The 18,715-nt window shown below is 30.5% G+C and overlaps 2 protein-coding genes across 4 annotated transcripts; one reads left to right on the top strand and one right to left on the bottom strand.

Moving 5' to 3' along the window:
- The first annotated feature begins 1,321 nt into the window (after window positions 1-1,321).
- On the top strand, window positions 1,322-4,452 carry LOC107905333 (peptidyl-prolyl cis-trans isomerase FKBP16-4, chloroplastic). 2 transcript variants are annotated; one of them, XM_016831974.2, is made up of 10 exons: window positions 1,322-1,459; window positions 1,592-1,741; window positions 1,831-1,886; window positions 1,968-2,023; window positions 2,476-2,533; window positions 2,937-3,011; window positions 3,130-3,219; window positions 3,310-3,387; window positions 3,879-3,919; window positions 4,314-4,452. In XM_016831974.2, the coding sequence occupies exons 1-10, from the start codon at window positions 1,381-1,383 to the stop codon at window positions 4,339-4,341; spliced, it is 711 nt and encodes a 236-aa protein (XP_016687463.1). In that variant the 5' UTR covers window positions 1,322-1,380; the 3' UTR covers window positions 4,342-4,452. The 2 variants fall into 2 exon arrangements, with proteins under 2 accessions (XP_016687463.1, XP_016687464.1); XM_016831975.2 differs by lacking the exon at window positions 3,879-3,919.
- A 164-nt stretch (window positions 4,453-4,616) lies between these two features.
- On the bottom strand, window positions 4,617-8,729 carry LOC121214034 (aspartic proteinase 36). Of its 2 annotated transcripts, none has more exons than XM_041087645.1 (10): window positions 8,270-8,729; window positions 7,374-7,503; window positions 7,034-7,281; window positions 6,294-6,521; window positions 6,017-6,179; window positions 5,842-5,915; window positions 5,663-5,759; window positions 5,511-5,574; window positions 5,269-5,340; window positions 4,617-5,165 (listed from the first exon to the last, which is right to left on the bottom strand). In XM_041087645.1, exons 1-10 carry the CDS (start codon window positions 8,491-8,493, stop codon window positions 4,999-5,001), a joined length of 1,467 nt encoding a protein of 488 aa, XP_040943579.1. In that variant the 5' UTR covers window positions 8,494-8,729; the 3' UTR covers window positions 4,617-4,998. The 2 variants fall into 2 exon arrangements, with proteins under 2 accessions (XP_040943579.1, XP_040943578.1); XM_041087644.1 differs by having other exon boundaries at window positions 6,294-6,527.
- Between the last annotated feature and the right edge of the window lie 9,986 nt (window positions 8,730-18,715).

Consider the following 18,715-nt stretch of genomic DNA (forward strand, 5'->3'; position numbering starts at 1 on the left):
AATTCAACCGCTAAAGAAGAGTCTCGATAATAAAAATAATAATAATAATAATAAATAGCATTAAATAATGAAGAGTAGCTAAGAGTGCCTGCAAAAGCAAGCATGCAGGCAAAGGCATTCAAGGACCACAATCCCATTGTTTAAATGCTTCAAGTTCAATCAACAGTTACTGCCTCTTTTCTAAGGGTGAATGTACTTGAGAGGTCTCTCTATTAAAGAGATTTAATCGAATTAGTCCTTTACTATTAAATGAAATAATTTAGTCGTTTTACTATTAAAAAGAATTAAATAATGCCGAATTAGAATATAGTTAACATTTAATGTATAAAAAAAATCATTTACTATTTAACAAATTTAATATTTTTAAAGTTTTTATGGTTCTATAAATGAAATCTTTTGTTTGGAATTGAACTGCAATTGAAAAAAAAACTCAAGACATTTTTTATATAGTAAATATTAACTCAATAACAATTCGGACTTATTTGATTTATTTTAAAAGTATATGTACTAAATTGATCTATTTAATAATAGCGAGATTAATGTGATCCAATTCCTATAATACAGGGACCTCCCAAGTACTTTAACCCTTTTTCCCTTCAAACAAAGAATCCATATTTGGACCTATTTGTCCATTCACTCTCTTCAATTCTCTTGACAAATGTGGATCAAAGGGTCTCTTGGGGCAAAATTACAACTTGTAAATGAATATGAACAAATCCAAAAAGATAAGAGTTGGTTTTAAAATAGAACAGCAAATGCAATTGAATTAAGTGAGCCCTCATTAGGTGCTAGTAATTAAATTAAGTTAGCCCCCAAATCCCAAAAATTGATTTTTTTTTAAATTGTCAATTTTAATCCCAGTATATTTTTTTTTGAATTTTGAAACTTTAGTCTTATCTAAATAATAACAGTTAAATTCGTTCAATTAAATTCAATTACTAGTCTTATATTGTGTGTACAATTGTAGATTTAGTCCATATTTTTTAATCGAATAATTCTAAGTAACGCAAATAACATTTGTTAATCCATTAACTGGAATTTTAGTGAATAATATGTGGAAATAATAAACTGACATGCATTATACATATGATAATATATTTGCCGCATCAAATTTTGGAAATAGCAGAACTTAATTGTTTGACGAGGACTGAAATATGAAAATTTGGAAAGTGCTTAGCTAAAAATTATCAAATTAAAGTATAAGAATTAAAAACACAACTTTCATAAAGTAGAAGGACTAATAGCAGAATTTAACACAAAAAACTTTTTTTTCCCTGGTACAGAGGAATCCTTTAAATATGTGGATGATATTAACCATGTTATCTTTCATAACCAAATAGGAAGTAACTCCAATGACTTTCACTTCTTAAAACTGTGTCAATGGAGCTCTCCCTCTTCTCTTACCATCAAAACAGCTTCAGTCTCCTCCACAAACCTTTCTTCTCACTTCCCATTTCAGGTAAATAAAAACACATCCATATCTCTTTTATTCATTTGCGTTAGTGTCTACGTGACTATGTTACTCGAAATCGAGTGCGATATTTGTTTATGTATTTTTATAATGCAATGAAACCATTTGTTTGAACCTCAGGGAAGAGAGTTCCAAAGAGAGATCCATTTCTATTGCAATGTCACTGCACGTTGTCATCATCTTCTAATGATGATGATAATATAAAAGCAGCAATTGTGTCTTTGCAGCATGAGGGAAGAAGGGTAGTGCTTGGTTCTCTCCTCACAGCTGGTTAGTGCTTTAACATCAGTCCCACTTAATAATGGGTAATTAGTGATGTGTTTCATGTTCTGATGAACTTCGTTTCATGACTGATTCAGCTGCTGCAATGTATATCTCTGATGTGGCTGAGGCAGCTAGTACAAGTAGAAGAGCTGTAAATATAATCCCATTGTCAAGCTTTTTTTTATCCTTTTCTTTGGTATAATTTGTTCGCTATATGTTCGATTTTTTGCAGCTTAGGGGAGCTAAAATACCTGAGACTGAATTCACAACTCTTCCCAATGGGCTCAAGTTAGTAAATTTTCAACCCCTTTCCATTAATTCTCAATTTCTCATCTTATACCTGGAAAAATGTATGTTATATTCAAGATATTAATGTGGGTGAAAGTACCATGGAGGCCCCTGTACTAAGAGTCGAATTGCATTTTGTCCCCTCTACTCAAAAAATGGGCAAATTCGTCGTTGTACTTGCGATCAAGGAGCAAACCGATCATTCTGTTAAAATTTCCATCCATTTTTACTGTAAATTTTTAATTAAAAAGATCAATTTGCAGTAAAAATTATGACATAATCTATAAAATGCAATATGACTTCTAGTACAAGGGCCTCTATGGTACTTTATTGGGAAAACTACATTAAAATGGTCCTCATATATGCAATGCAAACGACATAACCTATAAAGAAAGAAGTGATTTCTTAATGGCAGTGCTTATACAATTTTTGACATCCACAATCTTCTCCAGGTACTATGATTTGAAGGTCGGCAGTGGACTTAAAGCTGTTAAGGGATCTCGGGTTGCAGTACGGTTGTGAACTTGTTAGATTTCATTAAAGCTCTATCATATATGTACTTTTTATGATTTGCTTTTATCTTACATTCTACCAAAATGAGGAATTTAGCTGATTATCATTAAAGTTTGGGAAAACTTTCACTATGTCATAGAGCCATGTTTCCAAGACCGATGATCTAATGTCAGCGATGACAATCCGACACCGTTGTGATATTAATTAGTGTTCACTGAAAGCTGAAGTGATTGAATGGAATAGAAGGAGAAAATCTCAAACATAATTAAGCCTGTTCTGCCTTAATGATCTATGCTCATATGAAGTTTCATGTCACCCTCTGATAAATCCTGTAATTGTTCGATTGTTGCGTTTGTTTGTTGCGGTAAGTTTGAAGCGGTATGGTTGGTTTTTTTCGTAGGTTCACTATGTTGCAAAATGGAGAGGCGTCACGTTTATGACTAGCAGACAAGGACTTGGTGTCGGAGGTGGGACGGTAAGACCGACATGTTCCGTAGGCAGTTTTCATGCTGTATAACTATAACCGCCATTGCTATTAATCTACTGTAATGACATCTTTGGCGATAGTGATATGCTTGAATTCATGCATGCAGCCTTATGGTTTTGATATTGGCCAATCTGAAAGGGGAAATGTGCTTAAGGGACTGGATCTCGGTGTTGAAGGAATGCGGGTCGGAGGCCAGGTGAAGATCATACATACATACATACACGCACACACAACATGCATGCATACATACGGTTCCTTGATGTTTAACAAATAGTTTTGTTTACAGAGACTGCTGATAGTTCCTCCTGAGCTAGCATATGGGAAAAAGGGAGTACAAGAAATCCCTCCAAATGCAACAATTGAGGTAACAATCATCCTTTAAAATTGGACATATAATGTTATGATACCAATCACTTGTGATCAATGGCATGGGCAAATAGTTGCACTTTTTTCACTTAACAATCATCCTTTAAAACTTGGATTGTACTGATATTTGGTCAATTTGTTGGTTTCTAGTAAACAACTGTTAAGCTCCTTCTAATGCCTGATAGTCTTTTATCAATTCGTTACTCGGACTCTTCATTTTCTTTTAAGTTAAATGCTTTGAGATTAAATAGAGTTGCTCACGTATAAGCCAAACCTTTCAAAATGATTATTAAATAAGGATTACACATTTTTTAATATGCTTAAATAAGAACTTTTCAAATACCATATATCATATTTCAAATTATGTCTTTATTTCCTCTTTTCTTTTCCAGTAACTACTAACTCCTTATCATATGTTATATTCCATAAATTATTATTGCATTTCCTGAACTCATTTTTCTGCACATTAACTAATTGTATAACATGCAGTTGGATGTTGAGTTATTGTCCATCAAACAAAGCCCATTTGGGTAAGTAATTAAGTATGTATAATAATTAATGATAAAAGTACCATAGAGATTAGTCCTTGTACATTAAATCAGAAAGTAAATCGGTCTCTTCTATTAAAAATTTCATCCATTTTTACTATTCAAAATTGATCCATTTATGTGAACATATTTTTGGTTATTTTGACAGCTACGTCAGTTTTATTAGAAAAAATGGATGAATTTTTTAACAGAAATGACCGGTAATGTACTAGGCCTAATTTTCTCATTTTTAAATATAGAGACCACAATATAATCTAACTCTTAATATAAAATTATTATGATACTTTTACCAACAAAAAAAACTTTTCTAGCATACCATAAGTATTTAAATAGTCCCTAGCAATTTGATTAACCCACTAATTTATTTGTGGTGCAGAACTCCTGTAAAAGTTATTGAGGGTTGATTCACAATTTGACACAAACTGGGGAAAATTTATACATGTATTTTTTTTTTTGGTTCTCTTGTAATCTCTCTCGATTTGATATACTACTAAGAAAAAAATTTAATTATTTAATTTTTTTTTGAAGTGTTTGGTATCCACAATGAATTTTCACTTTAATTCAAAATTTTCAAAAAAAATAAATTCAGATAACATAAATTAATAGTACTTTACATTTTAGTACACTCTAATCCCCTGTCTGCATTTTTTGACTGAACAAACAAGGAAAGAATGAAAAATAAGTATGAACATTTTTTTTATACCACTAAAAAAACCAGACACAAAACAATGAGTTTTACAAAATTGACCTGCAAACTTAGACATCAATTGTCTATTTCTACATCTCTGACCAAACCAAACCCGAAACAGCAACCGTGTAAAGAGAAACGAGCACCGTTTTTCCGCACCCCGAATCCGGTTGAGAGTATACAGATTTAGCTATCCATAAGAGGATAAGACGTCCCGGTCCGTCCACGAGCAATCCAGGCCAGAATAAGAACCTTTACTATCTGAGTAAGAAAGCACAAACGCCTTGCCGATCACAATAAATAACCGATCGGACAATCTACTATATAGATCGAAGAAAGAATGAATTTTTTTTCGGGGAATCGAGGGTTTAAATTACAAGAACTGGAACTCAACGAGCTCTAACAGTTGTATTAGGAAGGTTATAAAACTCAAAGGTATGAGCTTGAATAACATCTCTTTCGTCGAGCTGCTCACGCTCAGCTGCCCTTCGTTTATGAAGTCTTTACTTGAAGTAATCGAGACATTTACAGATAATGAACCTAACAAAGTTGAGAGTCCGAGACGATGTAAGAGATAATGTTGCTAAATGAAAGCAAAGCTTACGGTAAAAAGCGTATAATCGTACTGTAAAATTGAACTTACAATCATAGTTGGCCCATCCGATTCGTTGATGAGCAAGATCATAAACAAATATCTTATCTTTTAAGACAAGATCTGCAAAAAAAAAAAAAAATCGAGTAAGTCACCAAAATGGTTAAATTCATATTCTCCGTTCAAAAAGTCCCAGCTTCAATGATTTTTACGAATTCAGGCAGAAATACTACTTACAGTAGCTTTATACTACGGAGTAAACTTTATTTGATTCAAAGAAAACCGTAACTAACCTCCTAAAATCGATATTCCACCCTGAACCTTTTGGAAACCGATGCACCACATTGTGGCACCATCCTGTCCAAAAAGAAACCCCGACCCATTACACATCATGGAACAGAAATTCGATTAACAGCAATCGTTTTTTAAATTCATAACAACTTACGTAGAAACCCGAGCGTATAAGATAGTCTTCCGGTTTTAACATCATTGATGCACCAGAAGCAAAATTTAGACTAACCGGGGGGAATATCTGACTTACACTGAAAATACAAAAACGGTTGTCAGTCTCATTTATACAAAACTATGAAATTACGACATAAAAGATAAAGCTATAGAATTAACCTGGCGGCGACTAGATAACACTGGTTTCCTTTAGAAATGGTGGGAGTAACGGAAGGTGAAACAGTAGCAGTTATCTGTGAATTCAAATACGAGAGTCAATGATTGCTATATGTCACCGTTTACATTTTTATGTTCAAAGAAAATCGAAAACCGATTCATAAGATATCATACTTACAGCAATAACAAATGGATCATATGCCTCTTGCACGAGGTATGCCAAAGTTGTTCCGGAGTCAACAATAGTACCACGATTACTAGATGTTGCGAAAACTGATGGATCAATTTGTAGCAACTGTCCGTTGACAGCAATGCTCTGTAGCATTAAATTATAATGAGGCCTGAAAAAGTCAAAACAATGAAGTCATCAAACCTGCCATAAACAGAGGGAACTAAACAAAAATAAAGAAACTTGTATAATTGTGGCACGAGTGTATGCAAGAAAGGTGACATACTGTGATGGGACAAGTGGACTATAAACAATGCTAGGTTCCATAATCGCACCGAGAACCATTATACCCCCTCCACTGCCATCCCCTTTAAGACAATGTGAGAAAACTCTAGGTGTTATACCCCGTGATGATAATTGTGATATTACAGACAGATCGCCCCGGCCAAACCCGAATATCCCATCCACAGCTTTATCTGTCTTCGTTAAGTCACCGGACTGATATGTGCTGCACCTGTTTCCGTACAATGCTCAAAAAGGAATAAATTTTTAATAACACAGTGAGATTAAAATAAGACATACAACCATGAAGATATTATACATGCAACTTAAATGACCAAGTTTACATTCCTTCTTGTGACTCAATTAATCTGACATTAACCTCATTTCCGGATCCCTTTACTGAAAAAATGAGCAAGTTAATCCCTGTATGTTGGATAAAAAAACAAACTGGTCCTTCTCTTAAAATTTCCATTTATTTTTATTGTTAAAAACCAGTTTTTATAAGTTAGCATGAGGTGTGGCACGCCATGTATAACTGTCTGATTATTCCACTAAACATGCCAATTTTAATAATAGAAATAGATGATTTTTTAATAGAAAAAACCACTTTGCTCTTTAATCTAACGTATTGGAATTATTTTGCCCATTTCTTGAGTAAAGATGGCAAAATGCAATCTGACTCCAAATACAGTAGCCTCCATGTTACTTTTACCCAAAAATCTCTATCAAGTCATGGAAGCTCACCCGAACACAATGAGAGCCGAAGAGTTAGCAATCGAAGACTGTCCCATAACAGCATCAAAAGACAACATATCAGCCACATAATAACCAGATGTTCCACTTCCATCCCCGTATTGAAATGAGTAACTACACTGATTACTCTGAGAGCACTGAGTTGCAGTTGTTTGATATTCTGAAGAACACATTGGATCCGAACAAGGAACCATCCTAGCGGATGACGAACTCGTGGTGTCAAATAAACTGAGCTGAATCTGTACAATACACAACATAACAAGTTAGCAATTACATACTCAACCATCATTTTTCCTCTTAAAACTTCTCAAATAAGGGAAAGGGATTTTACTCCAAGTCCACTGGATTGAGGACAATCAGTACAAGAACTGCAAGTCACCCATAGTATATCACTTCCAGTATCTATCTGCACATTGAATTCTCTAGGAGGTGATCCGAGTTTAACCCTTGTAAAATAAAGCCTGAACAAATGAACACATAAAGGATTTAAGAACAAAATCAATGTCACTAATCAAGATTCAAATGCTAAAAGCAAAAGCAATTTAAGAGAACCAAAGCGTAAAAGTACAAGGCTCCTATACTAGAAGTCAAAGTGTATTTTATCCTTTTACTAAAAAAAATTAGCAAGTTAGTCCTTGTAGGTTAAATTAAAGAACAAATTGACCCTTTTTGTTAAATTTCATCCATTTCAAATGCTAAAAATAAGAGTGGCTGATGGAATACCCAAAGAATTACACGAGATGTGCCACATGTAATTCATGCTGATGCATACAGATCAGTTTTTAACAGTAAAATGGATGAAATTTTTAACAGAATTACCGGTTTGCTCCTTATTCCTTAATCTAACATATTGGGACTAAGTTACCCATTTTTTGAATAAAGGGAGCAAAATGTCATTCGACTCCAGAGCTAACAAGTTTTCATCTTTGGATAAAAAAAATGGGAAAAAAAGTTTTTTTTTTCCCTTTTTCCTTCAACATTTCATTATCTTCCACAGCTGTTAAAAGAAGCGTAAAGATAAAGCACTAAACAATATCCAGAAAAAATAATGAATTGATATATAAAGAACCTAAATTTAGCAAAGTTTCATACTTTACAAATTCACAAAAACAAAACCCATTAAAGAACATAAAACTACAAACTCATTAACAAGCAAAAAAACAGCCATAAAAATGCAAAAAAAAAAAAGAAACAAGAAACAGAAAAAGGGGTTAAGTAAACAATTACCCAACGAGATAGGGATCAGAGGTGCCTTGAACAGAGAAATCGACGACTCCACCAACGAGACCTTGCAACATACGAGAGTGCCTGAGTTGATCACGAGCTACGAGTTGGCTCAGCTCAACTCGACCATTCAAAGGAAAAGCTCTTTCAAGTGGGATAACAACACAAGAAGCCACCGACAAGACTGTTAAAAATCCCAAGACCAATAGAAGCCTCAAAGCCCGCATTTTTTTTCCTTCAAAGGCTTTGAGAAACAAAATTCTAATGAACAAAGAAAAATGGGTTTTTGTTTTATAAAGATAGATCGAAATTAAAAGATCGATCTTGCTTGATTCCCCGCATTGAGAAAAGGAGAAGAAAAGTAAAAAAGGAAAGCAAAGAAAATAAAAGAAAACGAGAGTGTTACTAAGGAAGAGAGTATTTTTTATTTAAAAAATACTCTTGCGAAATGGATTGGATTTTTTGATTATTAGCCAGCTAAGATGGGGGATAAAATATAGGCGTTGTGACCTATAAAGACTAAAATACCCTTTATTGAGCAATGATTTTGCACTGAAATTTCTTGGTAGTTATGGTATATAATTTTGTTTGCTTCATTAAATTAAAAATAAATTAATAGTTGAAATATTTGAAAAAAAATAAAGGATAAAAATCTAAATTTTTATTAAAAACAAATAATAAATTTGATTTCTCGATTTTTAATCGGGTTTTTTTCCCTTAATTTTTATTTTTTTTCATCCATTCAAACCGTTCGAACTATTTTTGATATCAACGAGTGAATAGGCTGGATAATCTATTTCTAATAACCATGTTGCCACTTGACCTAACAAACATTAGTATACATGATTTTTCATTCTTACGAAGAAAAGTAATTATTTTTGTAGTAATTTTTGTATAATGCGCTTCAACGTACTCGAATCTACGTCATCTTTCATTGACAATAGTACCCATGTCAATCGAACTAAGACTCAATAACGAAAAGGACGATATTATATATTATTATGTGTAAAATTGTTAACAAAATTCATAATATACATCAATTAGTACACTTTTTTACATCAATTATTAATAATCATTTATGCAATTATGTTTAATTTATTTTTAATTTTATTTCTAAAAGTATTTTTAGATATTGGTTTGTGCAAAATTAAAAAAAATTTAAATGTACTCAATTGGCAAGAAAGGCAGAAATGTAATGAAGTTGACTCAAAAGTCTTTGAGGGTACAAATTTATAGGATATTTATTATCATTTGACTTTAAGTTGACCCTCTCATTAAAACAACAAAATATTAATAAAAATATAGTAATTAAATAAATATTTATATTATGTTACTCTTTATTGAAATTTTTGAATAGTCGTATTTTGAGTTCAAATAGATAGAGAGAATTCTCACAAAAAATCTATTGTGAAAATTGTTCTCAACAAGCAATTTACTTGACAGGAAAAACAACTTATTAATTGTTGTATCAAGTTACATTTGAGACTACCTGGGGTTACATCACAATATCACTCTACCTTCCATCTGACTCATCATGTGACATCTCAGGATATGGGACGACCAACATACGTAAGATTAAGAACTTAAGAAAAGAACCCTTATCTCAATCTTTCCCATCAAATCTCAACGGCCTTCTTCTTCCTTTGCAACTCCGGCCACCTTATTCGTCAATCTTCCATCTTGTTATACTTTTATTTTAGGAATTCAGTCCTTTAACTTTTTAAAATTTAAAATTCAAGCCTAATTGTTAACACTATTAAAATCATTTTGTTAAATTTAAGTCATTACAATGTCATTTTGTTAAAAATATAGAAAAAAATTAAAAATAAATGGAAAATCAACCAAAACATGATAAAAATCTAAATTTAAATAATAATAATAATAACTTTGGTTTCCTGATTTTTAATTGATATTCTATCCTTGATTTTCAATTTGTTACTGATTCAAAAAAGTTCTGATTATTTACAATTATATATCACCGGTTGAACAATCAATTCTCAATTTTCTACTTAAGAAATATTGTCTCCTTATCATTTGACCCAATAAATATCGGTACACATGGTATTTCATTCTTATGAGAAAAAAAGATTATTATTTTTCTAATATTTTTTTTTGTATAATGCATTAAAATGATATATAAAAATATAAATTATTATATTTAATATAATATAGATCAATTAGTACACACTTTTACATCAATTTCTGATAATAATTTATGCTAATATACTTAATTTTATATTTCTAAAAAATATGTTTAGAAGTTGATTTGTGGAAAAAATAAATTTATTTAAAAAAAGATCATGTGATCAATGTTTGGATGAAAGGAAAATGACAAGAAAGGCAGAAATGTTATCAAGTTGACTCAAAAAGTCTTTTGAGGGTACACATTTAAAATGATATTTATTATTATTTGAGTTTAAGTTGACTTAATTCTCTCATTTTTGGAGTGTTTAAAATATTAATAATAAAAAGTTAACTAAGAATAGAGTAATTAAATAAAATATTTATATTATTTGTTACTTTTTATTGAAATTATGGAACAATTACATAAATCTCTCGTGAAAATCATTTTTGACAAGTAATTTGCATAACAGACAGACTCATTCATTAACTGCCATATCATTGTTCGCTCGAAAGAACTCAAGTTACATCACAATGCTACCTTACTTAAACTAATAGCATCAGGCCACTTACCTTTGATACACCAATATCGATTGGTCACATGACATATCGGAACAAAGGAAAGAACAAAGCAACCGTTTATCTCGGCCTTTCTCGCTAAATCTCAACCTACTTATTTCTTTACAATTCTGACTACCTCATTTATCAACCATTCCTCTTGTCATAAATGGGATAAACTGATCATATTGTCATTTGTTTTTTTTTGTACATTAACAGATTCGATGTAAATTTATATTATTATCAATTAATTAACTTTTTTCATATATTTTAAAATTTTTAAAATCGTTACCTTATTATTAAAAAAAATTATGATACGATTAAATATTAAAAATATATCAAATATTCTTAAGAAAGTTTTAAATAGTTTTGAAATGTGGACAGCGTACGGTGCGTATTTGCTCGCCTGAATTGACCAAAAGAGCCAGCAGCATACCCACGCGCAGCTGTTGGGAGAGACGACCAAGACCATAGACTCATATATATATATATATATGTATATTAGCATAATAATCATGCTTAAAATCTCACATGTTTGATTAAATGAAGAACTGATTATCGTGGGCTGAGGAGGTGGGTTAAAAAAGTTGAAGGATTTAGATAAAAAAAAAAGTAAAGTTCGTTTTTTAAATAGATCGGACTTTGGATAATATTTTTTGGTCCAAACTTGAATTTGTAAAAAAAAAAAATTTATTACTTTTTGTTGTTGTTTTTACTGCTTTTGTTGTTGTTTGTCATTGTTTTGGTGTTGTTTGGCTATTATATTGCGATTATTTTGTTGTTATTGTTTAGATATTATATGACTCTTGTTTTATTGTTATTTTTACTATTATTTTAGAGTTATTTTTACTATTATTTTAGAGGTATTTGCTTGATAAGTTGCACCTATCTTAATAAATAAATTTTTAATTTATTTTCAATTTGTTGAAAAATATTTATTTTAATGTTTTTAGTACATTTGATATATACTTTTTAAATTTGTTTTTATATAAAAATAATAATATAAAAAATCTCAATACAGGCAGGCTAGGCTGGGCTTGAGTTTTAACATTTTTATTCAAACTAGACTTGAGCAAAATTTTAAGCCAATTTTTTTAGATTAGACAAAGCCTGAGCCTAAAAAACAGACCTAAAATTTACATAAATTATTAATTTTGTTTTAGTTTATTTGAAAAGTCAATATCAATCAATAAAAATATTTTTTATAGGATCTCATATGCTTTAGGGGTAAAACGGGATAAAAATTGATAGTTTAAGTATCAATTTTGATCAAAATAAATTTAAGTACTAATATGAGAACATTGAATATTTTAAGAGTCAAATTGCTTATTAAGCCATTTGAATTTGAACTCAACCCAATTTGATAAGGAGCGGAAAAAATTAAACGCATCCAACCCGAATAAGGAAATAATTTGATTCAAACTGAAATAATTCGTACAGATAATTCAAAATATGACTCCACTCAAAAAATTTGACCCACAAACTCAAATGGTTCAATTTTAAAATGACCCCAACTTTAAATTATTTGAACCCAAATATACCAGTTCGAAGAAGGAGGTTGAACTGGTTGACTCACAAATCGGTAGGAGCATATTGAATTGGGCTAAAACCCAATTGAATCGAATTTTTTTATTTTTAATGATTTATTTAATTAAACCGGACTAAACAATCAGATTGATAATTAAAAATGTAGTCTGATCACCGATTCAGTTAAAAAAACATAATTGTCAGCAACAATAATTATATATTTTATTTTATTTTATTTAAATAACCTCTAACTTTTAACTTCAATCCAAATAAGCTTGTAACCTATATCTAAAAAATCTCTTGAAATAAGACCTTACTAGTATGGATGAAGTTAAAATTTTGTATTAATGGTGGGATAAAAATGGGTTAAATTATAAAAATATTTTCTTTAAATAAAGTTATGAAACATTGACCAATTTTTCCTTACTAAAAGATAGCTTTTCTTGTTGAATAACACTTTACAAAGGGCAACACTCATCCCTTTTATTTATTCGGTTTTATTTTCAAAAGTCATGCATTATATATATATATATATATACACTGTTGATCTTGAATTCAAGTAGCGGGTTATTTTGTTGTTGATTAGAAAATTATTATTAAAGTCTTCGTATTAAAAGTTGGATTATATTTTTTTATATTTTCTCAAAAAATGAGTAAATTAGTTCATATATGTTAAATTAAAGAGTAAATTGATTCTTCTGTTAAAAAAATCATCTATTTTATTATTAAAATTTGGTCATTGTACATTAACATGAGGTGCACGTGGCACGCCTGATATTACCATTTAGTTATTTCAGCTACGCCAATTTTTAATAGTAGAAATGTATGGAATTTATAACTATTTGCTCTTTGATCTAATGTACAGAGACGAATTTGCCTATTTTTAAGTATATAAGACAAAATACAATCTAACTCTTAATATAAGGGTGTCTGTACTACTTTTACCTCCTTAATTTTAATGTAGAAAGAAAAAAAGTGTTAATCTAACTATTAAATTATAAAATAAAACAAATAGTGGGAGTACTTAAGGTTTTGTCTCTTGAGAAGGGGTGCTTTGTGGAGAAAGAGGTGGTTCACAGAGAGTTTGCGTTTTTAGATGACGAGATTTGAACCATTATAGGTTCTTATCATATATGTTCTTTTTTATACAATGTTTAGAACTACTCATAGCCCCCCCAATCCTTAAATAAGAGGACAATGCACGTCAACGCACTCAAACCCACATCCCCTGAATTGACAACAACACCAATGCCAATCGAACTAAAACTACTATAATGGCATACAATTTTAAAAGTTGAATCTTTTATTGAGATTTCCCATGTTTTCTGCCATGCAAGTATCATAAACTCAATCTTGGATCTTTTGTATTGTTTTTATTAGCTAGCAACATTAGAAATTCTATGAAGTATAACACACTCAAAACAATACTCTCGTATGGTGAAATCATTTATACGTCAAACATTAGAGATATACATCAATGAAGAAATCTTATTTTGCTTCATTCTTTAGCAAATTACCAAACCCCTTTAATAAAACATTAACCCATTTTTCTTTTTCTTTTTCCAATGTAATAAGATTGCTTTTCTTGCTTACAAATTGACAATTCTTCCTTTCCATTTCCACTTTAATGCTTACCAAATTATCTTCTTCTTTTCTATTTATTAAAATCGGGTTTCTACTCCTAACAAACGGGCTTTATTCTTACGTGTTTGAATTAAGCTCGAATTTTAAAGTTGCTAATTAGGGACATGAATTGTAAAGCAGATTAAGATATCCATAGTTACGGAGTAAATTAGACTTTCTGTTGAAGTCAATGACATTTCTTAGCGTTCATCCTAAAATTATTTAGAATTTTACCTCTTTGCTTCGAAACTAAATATTTTAAGAATTAAATCGCTCGCTTTCATCCTAAAATGATGGATTTGCTCCCAGACCTTCTATGAAAATGAATTATTTTTCGTTTATTTAGAGAATACAAAAATGAAAACAATATTTAAAGAGAGTTGTTGATATTGGCTAAAAGGGTAAAAAAAACAACTCAAGATTAAAGTGCATTGTTCACCTAATAAATTAAGGAGGAAAATTTGAAATTTGGTGAGAATTTTATTTGAATTGAATGATTTGGTCCCTATAATATTTGAAAATTTCAATTTGATGGTCAAAAATCATATGGTAACTTTTATAAGGATCACCTTTTTTTTCTTTCTTTCTTTTGACACATTTATTTTCAAAAGAAAATTTGTGGGGCAGAGGTAGATCTTCAATATTCAATAATATTGAATCTTGATTTCAACATCCCCTGTTCAATTTGCATCAATAATAAGTGGATCCAACTTTTGGCAGTCCAACTTGAATTTGGATCAAGTTTTCGGCCCAAAACCCAACAAAAAAAAGGACCAAAATAAAAATTTTGAAAATTGATCATAATATTTTTTTTATTAATTTTTCCCAGCATTATGTAGAGCAGATTAGGCCCTAAAAAGAATTATCAAAATTTTATTTGAAATAATTGAATTAAATGATAGGGTAAATTACAATAATAGTCACTTTTGTTTGCTTCAGATTACATTTCAATCACTTATGTTTGAAATGTTACGTTTTAGTCACTCACGTTATCGTTTTGTTATGAAGTTGTCACCCTACTATTAGCGGTCCTACGTGGCAATCCAAATGGGTTTTAAATGCCAACTTGGATTTTCTACGTGGTAGTCCAAATTAAATTTATTTAATTAAAAACCTATTTTTATCACAGCAACTGGACATCTAAGTTGGCATTTAAAACCCATTTGGACTGTCACGTAGGACTGCCGTTAGGGAGGTAACGGAGTTTAATGGCAGAGTGGCCACTTTGTAACAAAACGATAACGTAAGTGACTAAAACGTAACATTTTAAACATAAATGACTAAAATATAATCTGAGACAAATAAAAATAACTATTTTTATAGTTTACCCTAAATGATATTATATAATTACAAACAACAATGTTATATTGCATGATGACTCTTCAAAAGTTCCAGAGGCATTACGCCATGAAAAGAAAATGAGTATCAAAGTAATGTGCTTGAGAGAACAAAAGAATGATACTCATGCATGTGTCACCATGAATATGAAAGAAAAATCTTATTCACCCTAATTTTAGAGTTCGGTGAAATAGTAAGGTTTTTTTTTAATTAGTGATTGAGAATTCGATCTTTATCTTAGGTATGGAGTAACTTTAAAATTCGTGATCAATATTTACTCCCTTAATAGATCTACAGAATACGAAAAATTAATTACTGGGTCACTCCAATAAATACATTGAAAAAAAAAATCTTATTCACACTATAAAAAAAAATTGCTAAAGAACGAAATTGACCTAACTCCATTAAATATGACTCTCTTTTTTTTTTTTTACTTTTAAGGTTTTAATTTTGTTGCAATAAAAAATGGACGTCACGTTCCACAAATCTATTGATGATATAATATTAAGTAGCTCTAGCAGCCTGCCAATGGCTAATTTAAGTATTCAATATAAAATCAATTAAATTAAAGAGATTTAATATCAACAGGTGTTGTTGTGAAACTGATTGTAAAGGAGGGAGAATCGATCACATTAAAATTATCTTTTGAAGAGGTTTGTTTGATATCCGAAAACTACTCAACAACAGTCGGACAGGTGAGGAATGTTGGGGTGAACCAGAAAAGTTTAGGTAGAGCCATACCTAAATGTTGGCTAGGTAAACGTCTTGTAGCAAGAGTAGTTATGAACCCTAGACCATCCTCATGGGGGTGGTAAACCGGTGAAGGGAGGGCTCCAATTAGTTAAAAAGAACCTGCAATCCCTTGGGGTTATCCTGCACTTAGAGAACTAGAAAAAGGAATAAATTTGGAGTAAGTAGCAGAGATATTTCTTTCTTAGAGCAATTGCTAGAGTTGATTATTTGATGTGTTCCATTTACATTAGTACGGATTGAACCCCTAATCACATAATTAAAGAACAAAGTGAACTACCACAACATCTGTACTTATGATACTCTTTTATTAGTTAGTAAAAAAATAAAAAACTTGTAATTCCCTTGATGAACCACATCTCTACTATTGAAACACATGACTCTCATGAAATTTAGGTATCATCAGCTATCATCTCCCCATGTGCTAAAGAAGAAAGGCTAGGCAGCCATTCCCAATATAAAACGTGATGGGCTTAGAAAAAGAAAGAAAGAAAGAAAGAAAAGGGAGATGTCGTAATGGCATATCCTTTGGAAGATGCTCAAACTAGTTAGCCCCCTTCAATTGCCACAATAGAAAAGAAGCCCTATATCAACTCATACAAAGCTTCAATATCAAACCCTCTTAATAATTCAGCACCATCAAGGCCACCCTTGCCAATGGCTTCAATTAGACAAGGGTGGCCAATGGTACGTAGCTCTTTCTTTTATAGGGCTATTTTATTTCCGTAAAAGATGTTCTGAAACTTGAAGTTATCCATCGCTTTTCCTTTTAAAGACGATCTTCTCTTAATAGGGCAACTTCGATCCTTTGGCATTTGGCTTCCTCGCCTGGCATCTCTCTTCACTTCATTACACACACACACATATATATATATATATGATTTGTGAGGCTCGAGGACAACTCATATTATATGTTATATTTCCAAGTTTTTTCTTGTTTATCTTTATAATTTGGTGGTTTGTTTAGTTACCTTTTGTATTTGTAAGCCAGTGGCCAAAGTTTCAGTGTGCTACAGCCTTCTTGTAGTAGCTTATCTTTGTATTTGATCTTCCTACTAATATTAATTTTATGTCGTAGTTAAAATTATTGGAGTTCTTCAAAAGGTGAAATTGGTTAAATTTTGTTATTAATTTGTATATTATGCAGAAATTATAGGTTTAATTTTTGTATTTTTTTTGTTTTTTAAATTTCACTAATGGGATTTATTAAATTTATTAAGATTTTCTATTTTCAAACTCTTATGAGCTTGCTATTTCATATTGCTATAAAAAAAACTAGTTATTGGGTTAACATTTTTCATTTGCGGTCAAAATTCGATAAATATAGGCACTAAAAATAATTAATATGGAGAATATGGATTAAATCTACAACTCTATACATATAAGCTTCTATTTCAACAAATCACACGTAGAGATATTGATAAAACACATAGAGTTAATGGTATTTCATAACTAATCGATTGAGCAGCAGCTTGTAGACCATCTAAAAAGGAATATTTATTATTTGATCCATATCCTAACATAAGAAGTCCAACGGGAGCAATACTTGAAATGGTAATCCATAAAAAACTATCGATATTGAGATCAGCTAAAATAAGTCGAGAGCTAAAAGGAATTACTAAAAAAATTAGTAAAATTGATACATTGCCTCTAGATGAGTACTGCCTCTAGATGGAAGAATATTTTCTTTGAAAAGAAGTTTTGTTCCACCTGCTAGTGCTTGAAGAATGCACAAAGGAACGACATATTCAAGCCCAATACGTTGTTGTATTTTTGCAGAATTATTAGTAAAATTTAAATTTAACTACTACGATTCTGGATTAAAACTAGAATTTCAAAATTAAAAAGATACAAACATTAAAATTAACCGATTCAAAAAAATATATAAATTAAAAATAACTAAATTAAAATATAATTATACAAATCAAAATTACAAAAATAATAATCAGTAAGGTGTTATAGTTTCTTTTTTATTACATTTTTAAAACCTTCCATCTTTTACACATGTCGAAGGCCCATTTTTTTCAATTGTAAATATAAAATGGTTAAATTTCTATCTGGTCCTTTTATTTTATATAGATTACATAAAAATGTTTAAATGTCACTTTTGATCTTAGTATTGAATTTAAGATTTAATCATTATACTTTATTTTTTACATGATTTAATACCTCAATGTTTATAATTTCATTACTTTTTTATATAAAAATGTCCGAAGAAATTTTATTGTTACACGTGTCCTTTTTTTTTGCCGTATAAGATAACGGTAAAATTTTAGTATTTATCCCTCTACTTTGCTAAAGTTTAGGATTTAGTTTATAATACAATTTTAATAAACATTTAATAAATAATTATAAGGGATAAATCTCAAAATTATACATGAACTTTGGTTTAATGTGCAATTGTATACATGAACTTTAACTTGGTGCAATTTTACACGTGAAACTCTAATTGTGGTTTCAACGTATACCTGAAACTTTAATTTTGATTTAATCATACACATTTAAAGAAATAAATACACAAATTTATTTTTG

This window comes from Gossypium hirsutum, chromosome D01, assembly GCF_007990345.1.
Source record: "Gossypium hirsutum isolate 1008001.06 chromosome D01, Gossypium_hirsutum_v2.1, whole genome shotgun sequence".
Taxonomy (NCBI): Eukaryota; Viridiplantae; Streptophyta; class Magnoliopsida; order Malvales; family Malvaceae; genus Gossypium; species Gossypium hirsutum.